At 38.2% G+C, this 27,023-nt stretch overlaps 2 protein-coding genes across 10 annotated transcripts in view; both read right to left on the bottom strand.

Moving 5' to 3' along the window:
* Window positions 1-510: 510 nt before the first annotated feature.
* POLR2M (RNA polymerase II subunit M) lies at window positions 511-4,480 on the bottom strand. Its single transcript, XM_085515636.1, has 4 exons — window positions 4,306-4,480; window positions 3,380-4,069; window positions 2,352-2,574; window positions 511-1,370 (listed from the first exon to the last, which is right to left on the bottom strand). The coding sequence occupies exons 1-4, from the start codon at window positions 4,392-4,394 to the stop codon at window positions 1,233-1,235; spliced, it is 1,140 nt and encodes a 379-aa protein (XP_085371762.1). The 5' UTR covers window positions 4,395-4,480; the 3' UTR covers window positions 511-1,232.
* A 2,502-nt stretch (window positions 4,481-6,982) lies between these two features.
* Window positions 6,983-27,023, bottom strand: part of MYZAP (myocardial zonula adherens protein) — a 59,376-nt gene continuing 39,335 nt past the window's right edge. For 6 of the 9 annotated variants that reach the window (XM_085515632.1, XM_015872435.2, XM_015872433.3 and 3 more), the window contains 7 exons: window positions 26,626-26,751; window positions 25,759-25,887; window positions 23,506-23,591; window positions 20,944-21,049; window positions 12,423-12,506; window positions 11,687-11,787; window positions 6,983-10,405 (listed from right to left, as the gene is read on the bottom strand). In XM_085515632.1, the coding sequence (XP_085371758.1) occupies window positions 10,300-10,405; window positions 11,687-11,787; window positions 12,423-12,506; window positions 20,944-21,049; window positions 23,506-23,591; window positions 25,759-25,887; window positions 26,626-26,751 (738 nt within the window). In that variant the 3' untranslated portion in view covers window positions 6,983-10,299. Of the gene's footprint in view, window positions 10,406-11,686; window positions 11,788-12,422; window positions 12,507-12,569; window positions 16,771-20,943; window positions 21,050-23,505; window positions 23,592-25,758; window positions 25,888-26,625; window positions 26,752-27,023 lie in introns of those variants that run through there. The other 3 variants (XM_085515634.1, XM_085515635.1, XR_014934399.1) reach the window with 2 other exon arrangements.

Genomic DNA, 27,023 nt, shown 5'->3' with positions numbered 1-27,023 from the left:
TACTTAGCAGCAGTTCTGCCAGACAAACCACGTTCCCAGGGTATGGACTGTGCCACATGGATTATCTGAGAGCTCACAGAGCATTAGGGAAGGAGTAGCTGCCTGCTATGAAAGTGCTGTTGGTGGCATTAGCTGCTCTATGCACAATAGATGGCAGAGACTTTCTGCCCCCTTTCTAAATGTGCAGCTTTTTGAGTGACTCACGTCTTGGTTTCTAGCAACATCACTTATGCAGTACGTACACACCCAGGGAAGCCTTGCACACCCAGCTGTCCTGTACACGCTGCTGATGGAGCATCTCAGAAGGCAGGTTATGCCAGGCTACACAGTGTGTTCTGTGTCTTTCAAAATCCATAACAAAAGGCAGAAAATGTTACTGTAAGGAAGATCTTCAAAGAACGGCCGGGTATGTAAAATACATGGGACTTATTTTCCACAGGTAATCTTTTAATTTACAGTACCAGACTATGAAAAAATAGTATTGCAAAGTTTGAAAGCACTGTACAAAAATAGGGAAAAACACCTTTAATTAATAAAAATACAGAAGTATTCAGATTAACTTATCTCTTGGTGTGCTCTGCAGTAGTCTCCAAACACGAAACACAGAATTGAGTTTGGTAAAAACTTCATGTCATTTTCTACTTACAGCACAATGGCACAAAGTGCTACTTGAAGCTACGAGATAGAAACAATTTCTCATGATAAAAAGAAAATGATCACAAATTTATTGCAGTCATTTGGGCGTGTATTGTCACCATATGGTACAAGATAGATGACCTTAATAGACTGTGCCTCAATAGAAGAATCTCATATTTATACAAACAAGAGATTTCACAAATATAGTTTCCATCCGACGCTTCACCTTAGCTAACTTTACAGACATGGATTACGAAGCTCTTTACACTCACATTTCCCAACAAAAGAAACCTTCTCTCGTGGATGATTCATCGTAGCCTGGAGAAGCACATTAAGGAGCTCACTTTACTGTAGTTGAAAATTGTTGGGCTTTCCAGAAAGATGAAATGCCACAAGTGTTCCAAAAACAAATGGGGTTATTACTTTATAAGCCTCATAAATATAAGCATTTCTTTGAACCCTTCCCACAGCTGTAAAGCTAAAATGTTCAGAAACAACTAACTAGATCAAGAATTCTCAATATTCATGTTTGGGTTTTAAGAAGTATTGTATAAAGATCAGTTACGTGGCTCATCCTGAAACATCCCTTCCTAAATTCAGTCCTCTGCTGAAAAATAATCTTCATCTCTCACTTCTCTGTATTGCATTGCAGCCTCCCCCTCTGGTTCAAAGCTGGTCATTTTTATATTCAACCTCTCTGCAAGCTTCTGTGCCGCAAGTTTGGCTTGCATTTCCTATTAAAAAAAAAGACACAAGTTAGAAAAAATGTTTTTGTGATTTTTATCCTGATTGTAAAAAACCCAACCAGCCAGAAGAAAAACTTGACACAATAATATTACTAACTTCAGACTGCATTTAATTAAAACATCTAATAACTAATGAAAGAAAATTTCTTTACATTTAATACTTAACTGCTCCATTAGTATTTGAAGACAGTTTCTTCTTGAGGTGCAGACCTGAAATTACCCTTATGACAATTCCCACCTCACTTCTGCCACAACAAAATCAGTCTATGTATCAGCCTTGTGCGTAACCAATAGCAATGGCAATGCTCTTCATGTAACAACTCCAGCAAACAAGTCCTTCATTTGACAAATTAATTAGCTTCCTTCAAGTGTCAATGTCAAAATTAGCAAGTGCTTGTAAAATAGTAATTAGCAACAAACACTTTTACTGCAGCACCTACTTTAGAACATTAGCTCTGAGTCATTTGGGAAGTCAAATCCATTACAAAAGAATTTAGCAAGCAACTTCCTTAGAATTGAAGAACTTCACAATTGGATTCTTCAGGCACAGAATGAACTAAGCCAAAGGCAGCTACCTGTGTATCTTAGGAACACTGAATACCACCAGCCCTGCATTCATGCAAGGGACAAAAAATGAATTAAAAGCTAATACAGAAGGTTCCTACTTTTATTTCTAGTCAGAGATGAAGAGATCATAATGAAATGAGTATAACTGTGCATAAGGAACCACACTAGATTCTGTTTAATGCCGGAATGGCCATTTCAGAAGGGATTCATACATTACTTAATCACAGCGTTAAGACACTCAAATACAGTCTCCTTAAATCTGGATGTCTCAGTTTTAGTATTAAATTCAAAAGTATCAAAAGATGCCTTCATGCTTTCTTCTTGTTTTGGCGTTTGTTTTTTGTTTTGTAAGGGTTGTAGTAATTAATTAATTACTTTTCCAGATAAATCATAAATTCTTACCTCATAAGCTTCTTTTTGCTGTATCTGAATTGCGATGGACTCCTCTATGGACAACAGCTTGGCAGGGGAGTGGTGAAGAGGTGGTAGCCGAGCTGCTGTGATGTCATTCAAATGTTTCTTATCTCTAAGTCTTCTTTCTTCAGCAGTAATTGGAGATCCAGACCCCCCTGGCGACTGACTGGGTGAGGAACCACGCGATGATCTGCTCTGCTCTCCTGATAATCTACCAGTGATACAACACAGAGATTGTGACCAATGTTTGAAACACAAGGCTCAGAACTTTGGTTCTAAAATTTCCTTCCCATTTGTAAGGGTACAAAGGTTTAAAGAGCATCTGAAGTGTATTGATGCCATTCTCAAATCAAAAAGCATAGAATCACGGAGGTTGAAAATGACCTCTAAGACCACCTTGTCCAACTGCCTGCCCATTGCCAGCACTGCCCACTCAACCACGTCCCTCCGTAATATATCTACCCTTTACTTAAACACCTCCAGGAAAAACTAAAAACATTCACCTTCTCCTCACCTAGTAGAATGCAGCTTCTCTACACAGAAACAGTGTCACAATTACTCCTAATAGCAGACAAAAAATGAACACCAATTAATAGGCAACCATGAAACAACGCTTTGGGAGCCAAGGGAAGTAGGTATTGTTGTTATTGCCAATACTCACAATGAAAGCTGCAGATTCACAAAGGTGCTGGAAAAGCAAATGGCCACTCACTGTTGAAATTATACAAGTTCTAGAATCAATCCATAGAAAGTTCTACTGGCTGTTTAAGCTGTGGCATTTTATGAAGATTTATGACTTTTCCTTCAAACTGGTAGAACTGGACCACCACTCAGCACTGAGATGCTGCAGCACTTAACTGAAGAGCCAATATATTAGCACAGCATGCCATAAGACTTTAAACCTCCTTATTCACCAGAGGAAAATAAACCCACCTTACTTCCTCTGCAACATTTCCAATCTTAAGCAAGTCAATTATTTCTATCTAGAACAGATTCTGCTATTCCACAATACTTACGCGTTTGTTTTGAACTTGCTTTTCTTTATGACAGGGTTTTTTGCTCTGGACTCCAGAACTTCAATATAATGCGGTGTCCTGGGGTGCAAGCTTCCAAAAATATTGCCCTGATGCTTTGACACGTTCTGCTCTTTTTCTGATACTTTTTCACTATTATCCCCATCTCCAATGGTAACTTTTTGAAAGGCATCAACCAATGTGTCTTTACAGTTGTCTAAAGCACTTTCTGTACCACCCTCAGTACCATTCTGAGGGATCTGCTGGTCACTGTTCAGGTGACTGTTTGGGGCTGATTCAGAGAGAGCTTCACAACAGAGATTCTGATCTTTTGTAACAGTCTTTATTTCATCACTTTTGCTCCGAGTCCTCTGATTTCCCAAAGCCGTATCTGTGGGATCTCGCCCCAAACATTCTCCCTCCTGTCCTTGGGAAGCAGCCTCAGGAACTTCTTCAGCACAAGAACTGTCACTGAGGACCGAGGGCTCCTCCTGGTGCAGCGTGTGCTCGCCCAGGGCGACGTGCTGCCTGCCAGTGTGAGCCTTGTCCTGCCCTGCCTGGAACCCCAGCCTGACCGCAGACAACAGCTCCGCAGTGCGTGCCAGCTCTTCCTCTTGTGAGATGGCACACATCAGCTTCTCGGCAAAATCGGAGATCTTCTTGCCCTTATCTGGGAGCTTTTCGATGAACTTCCTGAAATAAGAAAAAAAAAAAAAAAATTAAAAAAAAAAAAATAACAACTCGTGTTGTTTAGCTGTATCTGAGCATCTCCATTCAGGCATACAAAGCTGTTCTATCAGAGCAGTGATCCCAGGCTTCAGTCCTGCAGCACCCTCCGTACTACAGAGGCAGAACCGCTCGGGCCCTGCACACAGAGCGGCGCACAGCGGTCACACGGGATCGCTTGCCCCGAATAGAGCCGCGCTTACCGGTCCGCCAGCAGCCGCTCCTGCCGCCTCAGCATCTCCCGCAGCTCGGGGAGGCTCCGGCCCCTCATGGAGCCCGCTGCTGCCGCCATGCCGCCCCGACTCCGAGCCGCTTCTCCGCGGCAAGGCCGCGCGGGCCCGGCACCACCGGCACCGCTTCCGCAGCTCCGCGGGGGCCGCCATCTTACCGGAAGTAACGGCGGCCGCCGGGGCTCAGCTCCAGCCGTCACCGTTCTATGATCGCGGTCTCCCAGTCCGGACTCCTATTGAGCTCTCAGCGTTGCGGACATTCGTTACGGTTTCTCTTTTCACGCTGCACTTGTATTTATGAGTGTAAAAGGAATGATCTCACTGGTCTGCTGCTCTGCACTGAGTGATGGTGGCTCATCTCAGACCAACTGCTGTAACTGTGTATGCAGAAAAGTAATTCTGGTGAGTTTCAGCCTATCTCCTCACCTGAGCAAACACAGAAAAATGGAACAAAAGATGAAGAGAATAAAGTGTTGTAATAACATGACTGCTGGGAGCCACGACTCACAGTGCTGTATCCCCACCTGGAACATCACCCTGCAGTCCGTTTTTGTCCTGGGTCATCGGGAAGTGACATTGTTCATCTTTACAGTTTAAGTTCTGGAATACTGTAATCTGTTTTTGGATGGCACACAGTTCTGTAATGATGAACTACTGGCATATGTTTGACAGGTTCTAGAACAAACTGGCCTTGTTTGTCCTGGGGAATTAAAATCCCTACTAGTCACACTCTGAACACAAGTAATGGGCATCCAGCAGTAGCTACTACAAGATTAGCCTTAGACTTTGCTCTTTTCCTGTGGGAAACTGATCCAGTGCCATTATTTGCAGTACTCAGCAATATTGTTTTGTTTTCTTCAGACCTCACGTGGCCTTTTGACTTTAGGCTTTATTTTGTATCATTTCTTCCAACAGGTGATCAACACTCATGTGAGCTAAGTATATATTAGAAAAAAAAAACCCAACCATGTTGTTTGTTTTTCTCTATTTCTTATGTAACAGTGTGTTCTTAGGATGTTATTTCAAGAGCTCTTACTAGGCACTGTTTTCAGACTGTCTGCTTTCTGTCACATACATAGAATTGAACTGATTCTACAATAGCATGTCTGTAATTAGTATGCAATCTAATGCTTCGTCTATGAGAAAATGAAATGATTAGAATAGCAAAGAAGAAAATCAAGCATATGAAGAAAAGAATAAGCTATGCGAAGAAAGCACAAATTGGTTATTCTAGCCAGATGGCATTTCAAGGGAGGTAGCCATGACTTTTTTTTATAGGTGGGTAAACTTCCTGTCAGAAATACACAGGTCCACCCAAAACTGGTGTTAAAGCTGACACTACCAAGAGTGTTACCTTATCTGTTAAGGGTATCTTTTTCATTGCCCTTCTTCTCCTGTCTTCCGTTTTAATAAATTGATAATTATTCACTTCACTAAGCAAAGGAGACTTAAGAAATTAGACTCTGATGGGAGAAAACCTGCTTTCTGTTTTCCTGCTCCTAGGTGGGAATACTAAGGGGGGAGGTGAACTGGAACCAAGCCACGTGTACAAAATAAATAGAAAAACACTGTATGAATATTTAGGACTAAAATGATTTGTTTTCATTTCAATTACAAAACTAAATTGCTATAACGACATATCACGATGACTTATCTTCCCATAACCTTATCTCTGTAAAACACAACAAACAAACAAAACCTATGCACTTCTACACATTTTGTTAATCCACCAGGTCCCTTTTACTCGGGTTTTTTCACATACCTCAGCTTGTGGATGACAGCCACAACCTTTGTCTTTTTCTGCATTTCTTCCCTGTTCTAGTGCTGAAGCTTAGGGTCGGAAGGGCCTGAGACTCATCAGGACTCTTCTTTTACAAGTGTAAGTAGCTCCAAGAGCTGAATAGGAAGGAAATAAGATGCAAGTGCAATGAAACTGTGTGTGCCTCCATTCTGTGGAGCAAGAATTTTCTGTACAAACTCAGACACTTACTTCGCGTAGTACTTCTTACCTGTTTGCTTATTTATCCATGTCTTGAAGTATCCAGATGTCAAAATGAAGATTTAAAGCCTCTCTCAAAAACTTGAGAATCTCAGTAGGGTTTTATGATGTACTTTTGGCAGTCTCTGCTGGAGAGACATACACGGGAAGATTAATGAAGTAAAAGCTTCACATCCTACAGCTGAGTGCTGCAAACCGCTGACACCGTAATTGTCATGTTTGGAAAAATCCTTTGCAATTCGTTGACGTGGAAGATAAATCGCTATTATCAATGAGTGGATATAAACTTTAAAGCAACACCACCACACTGGGCCACATTCATCCCAATTTCAATCTTCTGAAAGCTGGAGGTCAACATCCCAGCTGCAGTCAGATGTTATCTGTGGGAACTGATTTCATTGATTTATTTGTAAGTGAGAGTGTTGCGTTGCCCACATCTTCTTTATCCTCTGCAAGTCAATAGTTCTTTATTCTACAAAAGAGTTCATCTACTTTTGTTGGCTTTGAGAAGAGCCTTCAGTCTTTAGCTAGGTCTTCCTGTGCTCAACAGCACATCTGCCAAAGGAAATACTGACAAGGATTCCAGGCTGCAGACCAACCACTTTTGCATCCATACATGTTTTGATCAAACAAGATCATGTGGAGTAAAACTTGCAAGGTTTTAAGGTAAGTTTATTTCTGAATATTTACACAGCAGAATAGAAATTTTAAATACAGTATTTATTACAGTTTATCCTTTTCAAGTCTTACATACAGGATGTTTTAAAAGCATACAATGTAATTGCACTATTTACACAGCATATATGAAAACTGTATCCCAAAATACTTTCCAGAAGATCTGGAATAAATCACAGAATAACACTTACCGTGGTACAAACAAAGTCATATAATTGACTTGTATTTAATGCACTTCCTGGGACCTATCTTTATGGCTTTTATTGATGTTTACATTTACAGAAATGGTACTAGGTTCTAATGTTATAGTACTAAGCATTCCAATCTCAATTTGACAAGCCAGATTTGTTATTATCTCTGCTAATTTACATCGCTATTATTTGACTGGAAAGCTCTATATTTTCATGTAACACAGTTATATAAATACTGTTCCTCTCCTGCTTTTCACAGCTACCACATTTAGACCAATAGTTGAATCAAATAATGGTCTTCCAGCGCACTGAATATCAAAATGTAATATGGCATAAATAGAATTTACATGGGAAACTCGTGCATGAAATATTTCTGCAGTCTGGGTGCAGTTTTGAGCAGATGATCACCTTTCTGCACATCTCAAAGCTTTTTCAGAGATATTCTCAGCAATATGTTAGAAGTAGAGTGAAGTTCCTTTTGAAGTCTGTATCAAAACCTTCTGATATTTCATCCCGCTCTCTACTACTACAGTCAGAGCATTTAGCTGTGAGACTGTTTCCTGAATTCTGGCTCAAACCAGACAGATCAATAAAGTACTTTTACTTAACTAAACTTTACGATTAATTTCTTTCTATCTCAACAACTTCCATTTCCTTTTAGCTATAGACAAAACCTTCATCAGTTAATCTGATATTGAACATAACTCACCAATCACAGTGCATAAATGCAATCCTGAAACCAGACTGTTTGGGCGCATAGAATGGTAACAGGCTGATAAGCAACTGAGGTTGCATCCATAATGGATATTAGTATGGCCAGCTGGGGGTAGTCTTCAGTATTTTTCCCTTCAAACCATACTGTCCAAACAGCAGCTAATAATTTTTGCTGCTATGGGCCACTAGAGGGAGATACAATTACACATAAAAAACGTGCCATAAATTCAGGTTGGGCCATTACCCATCATCTTTTGGGTTCATCAGTAAACTCTCCCATTTAAAATGTTTTTGTGTTTAGAGTTCCATTTCAAGATATTCATTGTACACAACTTAATTCATTAGTTATTGACCAAATTAACTGTTATTTGGGAACTCAATCTCCCAAATACAATCAATTACAGAAAATTACAATCAAGCACACTATGTGGGGTTATGGCTACAGCTTCTCCCCATGTCAGCTGTTCTCTCGTCTTTGATATGCCATTATTTGGTATTCGTCTGCTTTGTACAATGAGTTGGTTTTTTTTTCCCCTTTGGTATCTTAGGAGATATTATTCACTCCATGCAAACTAACTAAACATGAGTTTCTGTTTAGAGCTATTACATTAACTTGGTAAAATTCTGAATTTTTCTTTTTTCAAGTAATACTGAGCAACTGTTAATGTTTGTGACTTCTATCCCAATAAAGGTTACAGGCTTAGCGCAACAGTAGGTAGATTAACTTTTTGTCAATGGCTTTGACTGCAGTATTTCTTGAATACTGTGCGGAATATAATCCACCATATTGTGTCTGACTTTTTAGAAAGAACGACCATTCTAAGTTCTCAAGAGTTGATCAGTCATAAGGAAAAAAAATAGCTTACATGCAAGTGGATGATGATCCAAGCATAAAAGCTGGAGAGGTTTGAGTTTCCCATTTTATTTTGCTTTTGCTTTAATTACACCAAGCAATTTGTGTTCCTGTGAGGTACTTGTACTGCATCAAAACATCCTCCACTCCATCCTTCAGGACAGGTTTCTTTACTTAGTAGTTAAACAGCACAGTTACAGAATAAAAGTTTTTTAGCTAGTTAAGAAAACCATGAAAGAATGCAGAAATAAGATCGGGATTATGAATTAAATATTATTATTTTAAGTACAACTTTGAGTATATTAACTGAACAGAGAGTACTGAGTTTAAGAACTTGCCTTAGACTGGAGATAAAAGCAGACACTTTATGCAGCCCTGTGGCAAGCTGAATACCTCCTGGGGTTCACATTCAATACAAGAATTATTCAAAACAACTTGTTTCTTTTCTATAGCAGTTGCTGTAATAGGAAAAACTTGCCACACATTAATGTTAACAGGACTACAAGAAAATACTAAACTAAACTTGTTTATTTCAATAAAACTGGGAGATGAAAATAAAATGTAAAAACTAAGACTATATAAATAAATTCAGTAGGAAGATGCAGTCATTCTGCTGGTACTCTGAAGTCGGGGATAAGATTTTGAGCTTTTGTGGGGGATGAAAGCAGATTCAAAATCAAAATAATCATTCAGGATAGTTATTGCTGTGGGAATGGCAGGAACTGCAGGAGGTTACTGTAGGCAAAATGCTGCTCAGTGAGAATTCCTTCCTGTAATGCAAAAATAATTTTAAAAAAGCAATGGGGGTTTTCCTACCTAATCATTGATGGATATATATCACCAGTGGTCACTGTGCACTGTGACTAGGAAGTACACACCGCATATTCATCCAATAAAGCAAAATCCATCATAAAGTTGATATATTGCTTAATGTTTTGAGCAACAAACACAACATTCACCTGTGTGTGTAGAGGGAATTTCCTGAGAACATCCCAGTTGCATTTCTCCCTCTCAGCAAGAGGATGCAGGTTCCTAGTCAACTTGTTCTGTGTGAATGGAGCCCTCAGTCGCTGCAGGTCTCTATGGTAAGTATGAACAGCTCTCAAACTCTGTACACAAAGGAGGAGCTTTGAGCTTAATGCCCCCTGCCAAGGTAGTTTTACATTCTGTTTCTAGTAGTATTGAAAATAAAATAGAGATTCATCATACAAACAGAATTAGAACACATTTGAAGAAAATCTGTACAGCTATACAATCCCTTCCTTGTAGGTATTTGAAATGACACATTGCACTAGACAGCTTCTCAAGAAGCAATATAGACTGCCGTTTCATTCATCCCCCTTCTTGCCTATCTCCCTCACAGTTAATGTCACTAGTAACTTCAGATAGGAAGCTACTAAAAAGCTGCTTTCAGGATAAATTTAGCAAGATTCCATGCTGCTGTTCTTCTCTATGACTTGATAAAAATTTATCTAATCAAGCTGCAAAGGCGCAAAATACTTGTTTGTATTTGGAAAGCACATTGACTTGAACACTCAAGAGGTACTGTTCTTTGTGCTATATTCCAACACTCTCTTGAATGGGGTGTATGCCCTCGTTGTCCTTGTGCTTTCAGGAGATCTTCCGTTATCGTTACTTGTACTGTTGAGGATACAAGAAAAATTACAGGGTTAATGTCAGAGCATCGGGCAACTGGACTAAAAGTGACACTGCAGTGAACCTATGCCTTGTTATTGATAGGCTAAAATTAAACAAATCAATGTGTTTGGTATGTTCCATATTTATTTAATATAGCACTGCAAATAATATTTGATAAAAAACATGGCCATGCAAGTATCTACTGGAGCACATATTGGAATATCCAGCAATACAGCTGCTTGGTAGATCCTAAAGGCAGTAAAATGAAATGTAAGGACACAATTGACTGTGAAGTGTAATACCATAAAATCTAAGCAGTATAGAGGTCAAAGATAAATATAAAAACTAGGAAAAGCATCAGATAACTGGGCCTGTGGTTATATGAAAGGGACCCAGAGGGGACAAGAAAGATGTTGGCATCTTGGGTGAAAAACAACAGTCTGTGACATTTCAGAGCCATTACAATATGCTTTAGGCTGAACACTGACATGAGTGTATTTTTAAACTAGGAAGGAAAATATTAGTATGCATTGCAGCTTGCTGACTTCATATGCTAATTTACATCAAACAAAATGATTCACATTGCAGGACAGTTGAGATGGACTAGTTTACCTGTTGGTAGTAAAAGTAATATACAGTGATCCTCCTTACCTTACTGTTCTGCCCCTCCTAGCCAAAGTTGATAACACTACTACAAGGGCTCAGTGTGACCCTGCTGCAGTTTGGTATGAAGGAAGGTGAGGTGGAGAACGGAGGTCTGAATTTACCCATTGTCAGAGAACAGAGAAGGGCATCCCAGTGTGCAAGTGATAATCTGTGCTGTTTGCTTAGCAGTAGTCCACTTACAGCTAGGACAGTTCCAAAAATTTCTGCAGTTCTAGACTGCTACTGTTGCTTTTACCTTCCCTTTAAAGCGGTCTTTGATGTATCTCATGGAACACAAAGAATAAAGCATACACAAAGCCAGGCTCAGTGCAGTGCTGTCCGTTGTCTCCTGCTGTGGTGCTGGCAAACACAATTGATCAATATTTCCCACATTTCACAAAGACAGATCTCTTTACTTCTAGCTTTTCATGTTGCTGCAACTAAGCAATACCCAAAGGTCTGTAGTAAATTTGTACCTAAAACTGCTCTAGTCATTGAAGTATGTTATATCTTGTATCTACAAGGTGCTCTTTGAAAATCAGGAACATTCTGCAGAACTCAACAATTCACTCTAACAGTGTTCTGTGCCGATTGGGGACATTGTGAAGAAGTTTGCTATAAACAAGAAAATGGAAATACCTAGATGGAAGATCACATCCCACACCAGCATCTCTGGTTTCTACATTGGCCTTTGGTTGATTTTCCATTAAATAGTCCAATTTGTCTTGTAATTGTTTATTCTGGAAAACAGTGATTTTCAACACAAGTTAATTTTACTTATATTAATTCATTATTTTAATTAAATGAGAAAATACAATTCCAATCTGGCTTTTCTCCATAAGAAATAATGTGAAAGTATTAACTGAGAAAATAAACAGTCCTTATTGTTGAGGAATACAATTAATTAAGTCAACAATCTTTTTTCAGCAGCTTCTGTTTTAAGTAGTCATGATACTGTCATAAAATTGTATGATAACAAAGCTCACATGAACTTGTACATCTCCCCCCGTTCATTGGGCAGATAAAATCATCACATGGAGCATGGATGTGGAAATACAGTGACCCTCACAACCACCAAAATCCCAGGCTACCTAGTAGCCATTCTTCTTGTTATCTCCTGCTGCTTTCTGGAACATACTTCCCTCTCAGCCCTAGGAAGCTGAGAAACAACAGCACAAACTTTATCCCTATAATGGAAGTATCCAGACTTTGTATTACATACATTCATTTGTGACAGATGTTTAATTCCAGCAAAGTTTTGTTTACTGAAGAATAGCAAATATATGAAATAAACATGCATTTAAGTAGCATCAGGTGACACCAGTACCAATTTTATTGGCTTTCAGAAAACGATTACAATTATATAATGCCTTACCTCACATTCTAAGAAAGAAATCTTTTCTAAAAGCTGTATTATAAATAATTCCTTTTCTTTGACTTTTTTTCTTAGCATTTCAATCTGCGAAGAAAAATAAAGACATTTGGTCTAATGCAGTTGGGAAAAGAAGGAAGAAGACTTAGATACTGCAGAAAGAAAAGATGTTTTATTTTATTACAGTTTTATTAATGTTGTTCATTTATATAAAGACCATACATGTATACTAACATGGATTTTATCTGCATTTAGCTGGAAACAAAATGTAAAACTCAAACACTGTTATGTAACAAAACAAACTCAGGAAAAATCCATCTCTTATTTAATGTACGTTGCTCTAGACAACTTTAACTAAACCCTTTAAAGTACTTGAAAAAATCATCTATACCATCTAAAGGTATTACTATTTCAGTCTTCTGATCACAGAGAATCCAAAGCTTGTAGCATATACAGAATTTTAGAGTGGTGCAATGGTATAGTCCATTTTGATCTTCATAATTATCTACCATTTTGTTTAGTACTATGACTAAATTAAGTCACTTGGTGAACAGCTTCAGTCCTACCAGTACATTCCACTTGAGAAAATATACATGGTTCTTTTAGAATTTTTATTTGGATCTCCTCTATTAATATTTTATTCTTCTACTATGCACACAAGCAAATAATTTTAACACTGGTAATCAATACAATGCAAATATGACTGAAGCCAAGAGCAGCTGTGGGATCAGAGGGGGGTTTTGTCCAAAAGACACCCATTCTTGCTTTTGAACATAATGCAGCCTGTTCTGTTTTTAGAGGAAGACTCTGACAAATTGCTTCCTCCTCTTCCCAAACACAAACCCCAACTCCAAAAGGACATGTTGTAATTTGGCTGGTCTGCCTCTGCTTTCACTCTTTTTTTGGTGAAAATCCTCTGAGGACTGATAGAATGGGCAACAGAACTCCCTGCCTCCTTTTGACATACTTACATAACATCACTCAGAACCCACTACTCCAACCATTCTGGCCTTCTAAAGAACCATGCCAGAGTTGTAAAATATGCCTTCTCTTGATAACATACGGAGAAGAGCCAATATTGTGCTACATTATCACACACAAGCAGTCATATTCTAGCAGTAAAACAGAATGGAGCAATCAGACTTACAGATATGATAAGGCTGTAAATTAAGTAGTTTATATTGAACCTTTTAGTAGATCTTTGCAACATTATGAAATCAGTCCAAGACAGGTGTACAGATCAAACCCTCTTGAGAGGGCCTTTGATCCAAAGAATGAAGTAAAGTGAGAGAAAAACTAAGATGACAGAGCAATAGGTTTTAACATTTTGTCAAACATAAGGTAAGGAAAAGGAAAGGAGAATCAGGATAGTTCAAACAGTATTGAACTAAGGGCCCAAGTGGTGGCCAGGGCAGACTAGCACTAGAAACAAACTAGAACAAGTCAAAGACTCTGAACTTCCTTGGACTGACTCATTGCTGGACTGACTCCAGTCCAAAAATATCACCAAGATCTTCCTATGTTTTCTCTGAGCAATACCCAAAGCCTATAATCCACCTCATGCTTGCTGTGTCTGCACACTTTAGCATTTCAGCTCCCTGCCAATTCAGTAACTTGCTCCCAAATCTGGCTTTTACAAAACTACCCTCTCAGATTTCTCCATTATTTTCTACAAGCACTACAGAAATATATCCTTCAGCCTCTCTCCTTCCAACCTTGTCTACAAATGCTCAGACATCTCCCTAGCACTCAGTTCTTCCCTGACTTGCACTGCAAAATTCACTAGCCATTCTTTCCCTCCAATTTCCCATCAGTATTTCTTCACACTCACAGTAAGCAATCAGACAAAATTTCTTTAACACCATAATTTGTATTAATGACCCAAACATTCCTTTGGAGACAACTGGCCTAACAGTATAATTATGAATTTAGCAATCCTGGGACACGCCATCAACCTTTGATCTTTCACTTCATTCTCTCTTAGCAAACCTACTCAACTGCATTTATTGCTTCTGCCTTTCCTTTTCACATTGGGTGACTGCTGACTATTCCACAGATTGGGAAGGGAACAGCAACAAGGCCTAAATGACAGTACTCTAAGTTGCCTGGTATTCCAAGGACTGAGAGGCACCTTGTGCTTTCCAGCAATCCCTTTACCAGCCCCACTTCAATTTCCCCACACCTGGCTCAGGAAAGAAGGGCACCTGATCTCACTTAGTCATGGCCAGATCCATAAAAATCCATGCAGATTGTGTTAGGTGTACAGCTCGCATTGCACATATCCAGTGCAATTTACAGTGATCTGAATCAGCACAGGAAGACCCTGTTGGCAATGTGAATGTTGCTGAGTTTATCTAATAACTGAGAAATAATATCACCACAGCACATTTTATCCAAGCTCCCCCCACTCTTTCTCACAGTCCTACTGCTATACAACTTCTATATATTCTCCTTCTTCTAAAAGGTCATATTGCTCAAACTCCCCCAAATTCCAGACTGTAACCTTTTCTTGCAGTATCTCCTAGAAAACTCAATTCTTGTCCACCCTATCAATGAAGATATATTTATTTCTCACTATAGAACCCTATGTGTTTGTCAGTATGTCTCCTCAAATACCAGATGAATTTGTCATGCTACTTGAAAGGACGATGTAAATACTTTCTGGGACGAACAGCATTTCTGAATTTCTCTTGCTTCATCAATCAACTTTGCTTCAGTAAAGATGGAAAGCCAGATGTTCAAGCCAACAGTATTAAATTGATTTCATGGGTAGAACAACTAGGAACAGTCAGGGGAGATTCACGAGACTTAAAAGGAAATTCTGGAGAAGTGTTATTAGAAAGGAAATCAACAGAATCACAAAGCAACTGAGGGATCAAGAAAAAGTACTGAAAGAGAGAATTCAAGTGTTCAATCACATAACATTGATGAAGTCTGAAAAAGCAAACCTGATTTTATTCTGCATATTAGTCACAGCACTGGAGTCTTGAAATACATAGTGAATTACTGAATTAGAACAGATCCAGCTGTCAGGTAAATTCAACATTTACCACTTTACATTGCCAATCATTTCAAAATATTTATCAAAATATGACAGTGCTAATATAGTTATGTGTTGATATTATTCAAGTATAGTGTATTTTCCTTATAACACTGATACGGAGACATTAACACACTGGTCATAAATATAAGTAAATACAAGACAAACACATAGTACATTATATAAAACAAGACAGACAAGACATTGAAACATCAGCCTGAACTCTCAGAGACAGTTGCTGTATAAGGAAAGCGAGATTTTACTCATGATTCCAAAATTTCACTGGAACTGAAGTAGTATTAGGGAATTCAGGGAGTAGTATTCAGTAGCATTCGGGAAACATAATACAGCAAATAGGAATGAGCGCCTTTTCAAGAAAAAAATCCTCCTTAGTTATACTGTGTGACCCCTCAATACTTCTTGCTATTTTAAAGCTCGTATTTTATATAAAGAAGTAACAACTGATTGATCCAAATTATTGCATTGTCCTAAACTAGTCAGCCATATGAATTTATCACAGCAGTCTTTAGTGTGCATCTATTGCTGAAGTAGGCCCACAGGGCCAAGATGTTCTAATGGACTATAAACACCCACACCTTCAACCCAACTATTTAGGAACTACTTCAGTAATGCATGTCTCCTAATTAATGATTTGGACAGGCAGTTCCTAACTGAAAGCACTGGTGGTATGCAGATATAAACAGTCTCACCAAAACACAGTCATGCTTCTTCTTTTGCCAGTAGTCAAGCAATGTATTGCATTGCTCAGGTCCACTGAAATGTGCCAAACAAAGCAGGGCACGGAGGGGGTATTATTTATGTTCTGCCATATATTTCTTCTTCCAGGCTCCCAAGGTGGCTTTCTGCATTTGTTCTTGTGTTTTTGTTTTGTTTTTTTTCCTTTTGTCTTTGTTATTTTGGTTTTAATATATGTAGTATACAGAGCAGATTTTAGTTGATAACAATCTTGCATCTGTCTGTGGCTGATAATTCCATCTTCTCATCCTTCTGTGTGGCTTCCTTTACTTGACCTAAAATTAAAACTGTACTTCCATATTAAAGTCAGCTATTTCTCAGTTTGGAGTTCTTGACAGAGAAGTTTTCAGATGGTTATTAAGTCTCTAGTGGGAAAATTTCTTCTTTATTCTTCATTTGTGCAACATAAAACATCATTTGCTCATTAGTACTTCGTCCTTTCACGCAAGTACCTTCCGCAACAGAACAGGATACGGCTTCCCTCTGGTGTTTGGTCACCCTTTATTATCCAACGAATCTGAGACTAAAGCTGGAGAACAGCTCATGGGCCATCACCTAGAGACAGTTCAATTCAGTAGTTAGGGAATTCCATGTGAAATCTGAGTTCTGTAGATAATTTTGTGCCATGGAATCAACTATCCTTCTCTCTTCTCTGTTCCCTCCAGAACAGCTCCCTACATCTGTATCAATCCATTCACATTGCTTACAAATCTAAACACTTATTTTCTCCCCTCTCCTCTTACATTACAATGTAATAATATTACACATAAAGTAAGCTTTCTGTGGCATGAAACTGCAATCCATTTCGATTTCACATGCACAGAATATCAAATCAAAAGATCACCAGGTTTGAAATGGAGATAGTGTCAATAAATGCCTTTGTTGCCAATTTAAATTTTGCATTTCATTTAAAGATTTTTAGCTTTATTATCTTAAACTAAACTCCCTCCTATTTCCTACGTTGGCACAGATTGGATAAACTGATCGACCATATAGGATAGATAACTGAAAAGAGCAAGCTTTCACCTCTCTCGCTGAACTATTTCTGGCCTTAAAAACAATGTGGTTGCACCTTCCCTTGCTTCCCCATAGTGACCTTTGTGCCTGCTGCATCCGCTGGCCTAGAATAGTCTCTGCGCTGAAGACTCCTTAGTGGAAGGGTCTGAAGTGTGCATCCTTCCAGCTTCCATACTGAAACTCTCCCTGCAAATTCTGCCTCTGATAGAAGTGCCATTTTCTTGGGCTACCTTTGAAAGCCTCTCTCTACCCAGCCATAAATACAGATAGGAAGAGATAAGAGCTGGGTTTCTGCACACCTGTCAAATGCAAGTCCTGCACTTTCAGCTGCCAATATTCCACCTAAAATCTGCACTAAGCTGGGAACAAACATTTATTTAACAAACAAGTTCAACACAGGGAAAAACCCATCAGCCTTAAATCTTTTGCAGTTTCTGTCCAATGAGAATATCAGGCTTCAAGCCAATGCTGGATAACTTTCAGATCAGCTCTTGCTCTAATAGGTTCTCATCTTGGTTCTCACAGCAGAAGATCCCCATGAGGATGAAAAACAGTTGTGTAAGTGATCTTAGTTTTGTATTTTTGTTGCTTTTTTTTTTTTCTTCCTCTCTTTATCTTCTATTTTCTTCTCAAAGTTGTTTTCCATGCTCCTGCTTAATTTATGACTAGACTGTCTAGGTCAAATTGAAGAGGTTTCTCTTAATGCTTGAGATGGAAGGATTTGTTTTCAGAAAGAAAAATCAGAAGCAAACCATTTCTTGGCTAAGGAGCATAAGTACACTGAACCGTGACTGTCCTCTGCCTGGGCTCAGTTCCACCAAAGGCAGGTTGCATAACTACTGTATTCAGAGTACTAGTATGACGGCTCCTTTGGAAATGAACTCTTGTACTAGGTATGAAAGAAATGCTTTTCTGTCAGTGTCTCCTTTCCTGCAGACCTAGATTAGGACTGACCACAGCCTTCCAGCACATTTTAAATGCCATCAGAAGAGCAATGAAGGGGTTAGAGCTGCCTGCTGCATCTAAAAACTCCACTACTAAAGCTTTTTTTCCCACTCCCTCTCAGACTGCTTGCTCTTCTTTTACAGAAAGCCTCTCATTAATCAATTGCACTTGGTCCATCATCTCTCCCTAAAAAGGACTGAATAGCAATCTGTTTTGTGATTTTTCAGCCATCAGATTTGTCTCGGTACTTTTTCTGACAGTTCTCTGTGTGAATCTGAAGCAGCAGATTTTGTTTGCTCAGCACCCCTTTGAAAGGGTGCTCCTTTCTGTAGCTGCACTTTCTCTAAATTGGAGATGCTAACAGCACAAATCCGTTGTAGTTTACACTGAAAGAATAAATCCCCATTTACACTTCGGAGCTAGAGCTGAATATACCAAGATGAATACTAAAAAACTGATTACTAAGTGATGTGCTCATCCTGCAGTCAAGTAAGTACTTAGCCATTTTTCTTGCTAGTTCATAGAGTATCCTTTCTTTCAGCTTCTAGGAAAAGTACTGCTGATAATTCTGACTATTTTCTTTCTTTCCATTTCTATTCTGGATTAACAAGTTAGCCTGTGCTCAGTCTGTTCCTATGCAACAACAACAAAAAATGAAGTGTTTCAGAAATCACGCTTCCCCAGATCTCAGGTCATTATTTCTCAATTATATTATTTAAATTGTTTATAATTGATTGTTATAACATTCTCATAAACCTTATTGTATAGATACCAGTCACGAAAGTATTTCAATAAGAAGATACATGGCAGAATTGTGTGACATTTTTCTGGTCCTTGGTAGCCACTACATTCTGCATTTCATTAAATGTAATGCAGAGAAGATATGTGTTCAAATGTACTCTGATGAACACATTTTCTAGGTCTCAAATAGCACAGATTTTGTAACGTTGCTGTCTTAGTGCTACTGCTCACTAGTTTAAACTGATCTCCAAAGAGTGTCTCCAGACAGCATTCTCTTTCAACATTCTACCTCTTAAGAAGTGTCCACAAAAGTATAAAAAATACCACATGCATGGGAAGCTGTTTTTCAAAGCACACGCACATCTGCAGCGCTTATCTTCCGGATGGTTGTCAACTATAACTCTCTGCACCCACTTATAGCTGCTATTTTTGAGCCTTTAATTAAAGCAGCATGCCAGTAATATGGTAGATATTTACTGAAACACAGTACAAACACACACCACAGACACCACCAAACTAAAAACACCAAGTGCCTGCTTTATTTGGCACCACCTGACATGATCAAATATCTGCTCCAAAAATCTTTACTTAGTTCTCTAATCACAATGCAGTTGCAAGCATTCATGCAGCTCTCAAGTAAACTGTATTAAAAGAAAAACTAAAACATACAACAGAGAGAGTAAAAAATATGTTCTTTGGGACTACATAGCAATAAAGGATCATTTAATTGATTCTGAAAAGCAGGTAGTCAGGAATCAGATAGAGTAGATATATTTGACAAGTAAGTAGTGAGTTAGTCACCTAACATTCTACTCTTTAAATAGGATGACAAAAAAGATCTTCTGTGTGGATGAACGTGCCAGTAAATACATGTTACAAGGATTCAGAATGCTAAACCTACCAATTAAAACTGGCGTTTATGATATAACTATTTTTGGCTGAAGCTTTATACATGTTTTTGGCATATACGTGCCAAAACACGCAATGGAATTGAAACTATTAGCTATACCAATACAGCCCACTAGAGGTCTGGTTACACAGAGTAGTTTAGAATATACTTAGAAGTAATGTAATGCAGCATTAATAGAATTATCCGGATTTCCACCTATACCACAAATTGTCAGGTTCTCTAGTGTTTTAAATTAGGAGAAAAATAAACAACTTCATAATGTGGTGGTTAGCTTACTGAGATATAAAGCAGACTCCAGGATAATAATTGTTCCAGTAATGCTGTAAGTAGGTAGTTTAGATTATTAGATTATTTTCCTTAATAAATATTTCAGTATAACGACCACTTGCTGCGATGCTTGAGAATAATAAAACCAGCAAGCTGAACTAGATACAATTTTCCATCCCACTTCTTTTCTACTCACTGTATGTAAAACAGGATCTCTTAGTATCACATATCTGATCATACATCAGAACTCCGTCAGTCTTGTAACCAGCATAAAACCAAGAAAAATATAGGCAAATATTAAATAGACAGAGGTATATATAATAACATCTTGATAAAAACAGAAAGACTCCATGTCTGATCAGATAATGTCTAGCAGCACATTGTGAATGCCTTAGATTAGAATTAGAAATTTGATTTTGTGGAAATGTAAAGTCCAAAGACAAAAAAAAAAAAAAAGATATTTCATGAATGCCTCTACTATGTGAAGTAGCAAGGCTGAGCATAATACTGCTGCCTGTCTGCCTTCTACTCACATATCAGAAGAAGACCCTTAACTGATCTGAATGCTTCAAATTAAGTTGTATATGGTATGTTTACTTCATGGACTGACACAGAGTTCCAGAAATCAAGTCATCCTAAAGTATATAACCAAAAGCCATGGGGTTAATCTGCTTTTATTGTGCCTTTCTGCTTCACTAGTTCCAGGTGTTTAACTCATCTTTCACTGCATTTGTAAGTAAGGTGGCATAAAGAAACTGCACACAGAACACAGCTCTCTCTAGATTATGTACCAAAAAAAAATCAGTATTCCTAGAAGACTCAAAATACGTTGTTTTACTGGTTCTCACCTCCTCAACCATGTGCTTAACTTTCTTCTGTTGGCAGTGGACCATATCATCCAGATGCTTTATTCTCTCCCTTAGGCTAGCTGCTACCTCCTCCAAATGCTGTGACCTAGCAAAAGATGGAAGAGTTAAACAAATAAATGAGAAGGTATGCAGCACAAGCAAAACAAGAACAAACTGCCACAATCTCACCACAAATCAAGAAGATCAGGTCCAGCAGAAGGCAAGTCAAATTCCACTGGCAGATGTGTATTTTATTTGTCTAAAGTACATTTTAATGGTAGTCTCATAGTCTAAGTAGCTGTCTCCACCCAAGTTCACTCACCTTTCTCTGGCATTCTGGCACAGTTACTCATAGCCCAAAGTGCTGACAGCTAAGTATTATAAAAAAGCTCATCTTCTTGAGACATCTGTTTTTCCTTGAAGTAAAAGACATTTAGACAACTAGATCTTTATCACCTGAAAGACACATTTATCCTGGCCTATAATTGCCTGCAAATCTTTTGGAAATATAAACTAAATAGAATCCAAGGAGGCACATCTGTAGCTGTCCTTTTAAGTGCTCTCCTGCTACGGGGCAGCTGCTAATCGAGTATTTGGTATAGTTGCCAACAGTAGCAGAAAACTAACTGGAGTAGAAATAAGTCATCAACAGTCAGCAAGAGTCACCATGGATTTTTTAAGTTTGTATCTATGGCCCTGTAGAGAGATTCTGTTTTTCTTCAAAGCCATTTGGCACAGAAAATAGAACATCCTTCAAACTCCTACCAAAAGCTGAAACAGGAGGGAATATTTAAGATATTACTGGCATACTGACCATGACCTCCTCCATTTTTATCTGAATAGACAGTTCTTAAAATTCCTAAATAAGAGCAATTTGTGGCTTGCAAAATAAGCTTCTGTACTCCTAGGTTCAGGACAGATTTGAGAAGCAGAGGAGGGGAATCAAACACAAAAAGAACTTTTTAATCTTGCTCTGTGCACAGCAGAAGAAACTGCTGAAGCTGCAAACAGAACAATCGCTTTAAGGAAAAGCAGCAGATGGCAAACTGCATGACATGATTCTATTGAATGTCTGAATTGTATGCTGTTTCCCCTCCATAAAAAGCTTCTGTTAACAGTACTCTGGAACTGTAACTGCAGCACTTGGGCAAGGACTGAAAAATCAAGGCATCGCTGCAAGTTTTCTAGTCATGTATGCTAAGGTCTCACAAAGCCGCAGTTTTCATTTTGATTGCAACTGTAACACACATCTTGCCTCATTAAAAGATTCCAAATTAACATACTACAAGTAATAGAGAAACAGAATAGATAACATTCCTCAGGTGGAGATCAAGTATCATGGTGGTTACACACAGGTAAAAAAAACTTATGATGAGGTCTGTTCTTAAGAATACAGATTCATTGATGCATTGCATAGACTGTGATCGTATGCTTGCTCACTCTGCACTGCACAAATTCTTGTCTTTCCTTGACCCTTTTTACTGCAGCATAACTTTTCTTGCTGAATGAGCAGAGCGAGATTCACTGAAGTGGGAAGGGTATCAGTTACACAGTGGTAAAGGAAAAAAGGCAATAATTTTTCATCTCCATATTCTATTGCTGCATGGAACATCCATACACTTTAAAATGTTATTTTAACAGACTGACATGAAAAGCCATTATTTCCCTGAAACCAACAAGGAGATCATAGATCAATGCACTTAGGCAATAAGGTGCTCTGGGAAGGAAGTTCTTCTTGTGTTTGTGCTTCATATAGCACTTCATATAAACATTTGAGAGTGACAGATACAGTTCTCACTCCAGTGGTAGTTATGCTACCATGGTGCTGGATAGATTTCTCTTGAAACTATAATTCTGGCTTTGCATTAAACTTTATTTTGCCTTCTTGTGGTCTCCAGTCTCTAAGAAGTAGCAGTGGATGCACATGCCACCCTTGGACAGAAGCAGCACAGCCAGGTGCCACCACACCATTAGCTCATCCTTCTTTGCCTCATGCTTTCCAGAATAACCATTCACAGATGCCTCGCTGCCAACAACATCACTCTCAGTTTTCTCAAATAACTTCACAACCTATTTCTGGACTAACCTAAATCTGCACTACAAAGCAGATTTTTTCCTCACCTTCATTTTGTTCATGTGCATATGTTCCCCACATTTGTAGACCCGCTCCTCCAAACTTCAACCATATTCCCTGTTCTTTTATACAAAAGATAAGTTGGCAGCCAGATGCAAAACTCTTGCTCTCTTCATGAGTTCATCTTATCCAAGATGAACTTTTTTTTATCCTACAGCTTATTTTAACCTGTAGCTTAATATTGATACAGGATATATTTTCTTTTAGAACTATATTGGACAGTCTAGAGGGTGATGACCAGAGTGTCTGTAGTTAGTATTATGCTACAATGAATTTGGGAATGCAGATTTAAGAAAAATGCAATCCATTAAATATCTTATATTGTACATAAAATGTACTCTGCATGTTTGCAAACAACTTTTCAGGACAAGTGTATGGAAGTGATTTGTTGCAAAAATTAATTCCTCTCCAGACAAGACATATCTCACCTCTCACTGTCAGAGTTGCTTTCAGATTTTGCTCCGGAAAGTTGTATTTCATTTAGTTCCAGTTGTTTTTGCAGCTGGTGACGTTCCTAAACAAGAAATGCAATATCCTCCCTCAGTTTTCCATATGTCAAAATGTAAAGACTTCACTAAGCATATTTCACGGCAATTCAAAAGACCACTTGTGAAATGAAAATAGAAAGTAATTAAACAAATGAACAGATGTTACAGAGGATTCGTGCATCTCCTATATCTGAGGACCACAGAATTAAATAATAAAATCAAATTCCAGCTATCCACCAAAATAAGATCAGACTTTTTGATCACCCATTTGAAGATGTACAGTGATACTTGAAACCGACATATTTGAATGAAGAGATGAATCGTCACAATCTTTAACTATGTAACTGTCATTTTCTCCATGTTCTCTGACCAAAAAGATTTCTCAGTTCAAAGCAGAAATACAAGCTATTCCTGTGTTTCTCCCCTCCAAAATGTCCTTTTTCAGGCATCCACAAAGTGCTTGTGAAGATCTGTGAGAACTTGGGAACTCAGTGAACATAAATTAATAGAGGAATCTGCTATCCAGCTTAATGGGAATTTAACAGAGCCATTCAGTTTTACTCTGCAAATATCAAGTAGATGAGAGCAAATTAAATGACTATAGGAAAGAAACTCATCCGTACTGCAAGAACAGTATAACAATCCTTTATCCATCGCTTAATACTTATAAGTGATAGGCTGTAGCGCAGATGAAGTCAGCGGAGCTGCTAAAGTGGCCTGTTAAGCTGACATGATTCCTCGGAGTAATCTTTAATTCTACTAACAAGACTTGTAAGCGTTAGACAAAAGAGGCTCAATATAAATGCACATCAGACTAACCAGCTAAGTCAACAAGACTGGCTATTAAAAATACATTCCTCAGCAGTAGCAAATATTTACTATACTGAAGTCTACACCGGAGATGATGAAAAAACATTTCACTTGTAAAACAGAAGATTACATTCTCTTTACTTACTAGAATTTCCCAGTACATTCTCTGTTTCTGTATTCTAGATAGCAAGACTCAGATCTCTAAAGATAATGAGATGCCTACTATTTAATTAAATGAGAGACACCAAAGTACATTCTGGAGTACTGAAGGCTTTTAAAACAGCTGCTCTTATCCCTTCTAGTGTGACACTATACAGTGTAAGGATTAATCAATAACATTCCTTCTTAGTTCAGTGAATGATTCCAGAAAACGAAGAAAAAATTTCACTGTAACTGCCAGAGACAGAGGATATATAAAGCAGTTTCAGATACTTGAGAAAGTCCAACAGATGCGACTGAGCTCAAAAATACCAGGCAGGAAAAGCTACAGTGATACTCACAGACATAATAATGCATTAGAATAATAATCATGTCAATACTACTGTAGATTTTGTCCTGGAGCAAAATCCATAGAAGAAAAGGAAGGGTGAGAAATAAAAAGAAACAACGCAAAACTGCTGAAACTATTTTTATGGTAGTGCTGCCAGTATAGTAAGAGATAAATGTCTCAAAGCATTTCTGCTTTCAAAGGTTTTAAAAGGCTATCAAAGAAACAATTCTTAATTACATTTTAGAAGGGATTATTGATCTAGGGTGAGAAATATTTTTTTAATACTGTCAGAAAAGGAAGAAGCTAGATTTTAGATTGAAAAGCACATTACTCAATGTTTTCTTCCCTTCCCAAAATATTCTGGAGACATTATCAAAATCAGTTAGAAATCTACGTGGAAAAATGAAATGGCTGCTACGTATCCACGAAGAAAATTCAGAACCTTTTGGTTTGAAGCCTTCAGTTTAGCATTGCATTCAATTGAGGAGAAATTTGGAGATGCAATTCCAATGAGAACTATAAATAGTTTAACAACAAGGTCTATATCTCAGTAAAATACATTTTAGTGGCCCTACCAACAACATTTCTATGAGCTTTTGGGTCATTTGTGATTAATTCATTAAGCTTGGGAAACCACGTACACTGCAGGAAGAACAAAACAGTTTTTTTAAATGATGGTTTATGGCATAAAGCTGTTCTGACTGTAATCATCAAAACAGTAGAAGAAACAGTCAAAGTGACTCCTTGATAATCCAGATGCATTTATTTATATGGATGCAATAACAGAAGTGGTAAATCACTGAGTAGGGTACTGAGCAACAGACAACTAAAACATAAATAAAATTCCCTTCAGGTACTTCTGCATTGTCTTTAAATATGACTAACTCTCATACCTCTTCCATGCGTTCAATCAACCGATCCAGCTCACCAATTCTCTGGTCTTTCTCCTGTATACTTGTTTCTGTAATCTGCATCTTCTTATTTGACTCCTCAATAGCCTTCAGAAGCCGATTGGTTTCCTCCTTCATGTAAGAACATTAACAGTCAGGAGAACATACAGTATGTTAATGAAATTAAGCAGTAGAACCAGGACAGCTGTTTAGAAGCAAAGCTCAAAGCTTTTCACTACACTTCCCCAGAAATCTGGAAGAGTTGTGATCCCATACGTGTATAGAACAAAATAACTGGGGCATTCTGAAGCACAGAAGTATCATAAAGTATCACTATGAAAGTGTGAGAAAAAAAAAAACATTTCTTAGACATTTGTTCTCCTTTCTGAGCATGCAATGAAGTAACAGCATGAGAAACTACGCTACACCAACTGATGGCTTTTATCCTGTTCAGCTGCGTACTTTCCTCACATATAGAGTAATAAGAATAGAAACAGGCTAGGGAATCTACCTTCAATCTCAGTCACCTGTCTTTAGCAGGTAGAAGAACATGACAGTGTTCATAAAAGGGTTTTACTTGTGGACTGAGACAAGGAGACCAGAAGAGTTACTGTCTAACTAGAGCGCAGTGGGGAAAAAAAAAAAAAAAGCCAAAATACTTAATTTCAAATGTTGAAGCCTATATTATCATTACTGCTGCTGTTTGAACACACCTTTTTTCTCAGCCTTACAACCCCAATAGCTTCAAAAACTTTGTAATGGTGGTTTGGCTAGTCACAGAGAAAGAAGCATATGCACACTCTGGACTGTTAGGCGAGTGAGAAATGACACCAAAGCTGAGCACCACTTTTACAGACCAAATGTACATACTAGGAGGATTTCCTTCTCAGCTTTATGTTTCTGCTCCTCTTCTCTCAATTTTTCCTCATACTGACTATACAGTTTTCTTGTCATCTCTCTCATGACTTCGGCATTGGCTTCTTGTGATGATTCCACCTACAACAGGGAGAAGGATGAAAGTTAGAGTTGACCCATCAGACAAAAGAGCACAGATGTCTGCAGGAGAAATGAAACTTGCATGATATGAAACTAACACCTTGAATTTCAGCTCTATCTTGCTATAAATTTGACATAATTGAAGCAGATTTTCATTTGTGTCATTATCATTTACAACACTGCCAATGTAGAATTAATCCAAATTTGTGCAGGTTACTATTTCATAAAGTTTCACGGTGAATAATTTAACCAACCATTGCTTCTCCGGGACC

Source organism: Coturnix japonica, chromosome 14 (genome assembly GCF_054131305.1).
Source record: "Coturnix japonica strain WE chromosome 14, WE-NBRP24, whole genome shotgun sequence".
NCBI classification, from domain to species: Eukaryota; Metazoa; Chordata; class Aves; order Galliformes; family Phasianidae; genus Coturnix; species Coturnix japonica.
The sequence above is the reverse complement of the archived record's forward strand: the minus strand, read 5'-3'. Positions and strand labels throughout refer to the sequence as shown.

Excerpts from the sequence above, each read along its gene's own strand:
- POLR2M (XM_085515636.1), bottom strand. The coding sequence starts at position 4,394 with ATGGCGGCAGCAGCGGGCTCCATGAGGGGCCGGAGCCTCCCCGAGCTG. Across the intron at positions 2,575-3,379 it reads AGCAAGTTCAAAACAAACGC|ATTATCAGGAGAGCAGAGCA; the intron begins GTAAGTATTGTG and ends TATCACTGGTAG. Across the intron at positions 1,371-2,351 it reads AGCAAAAAGAAGCTTATGAG|GAAATGCAAGCCAAACTTGC; the intron begins GTAAGAATTTAT and ends TTTTTTTAATAG.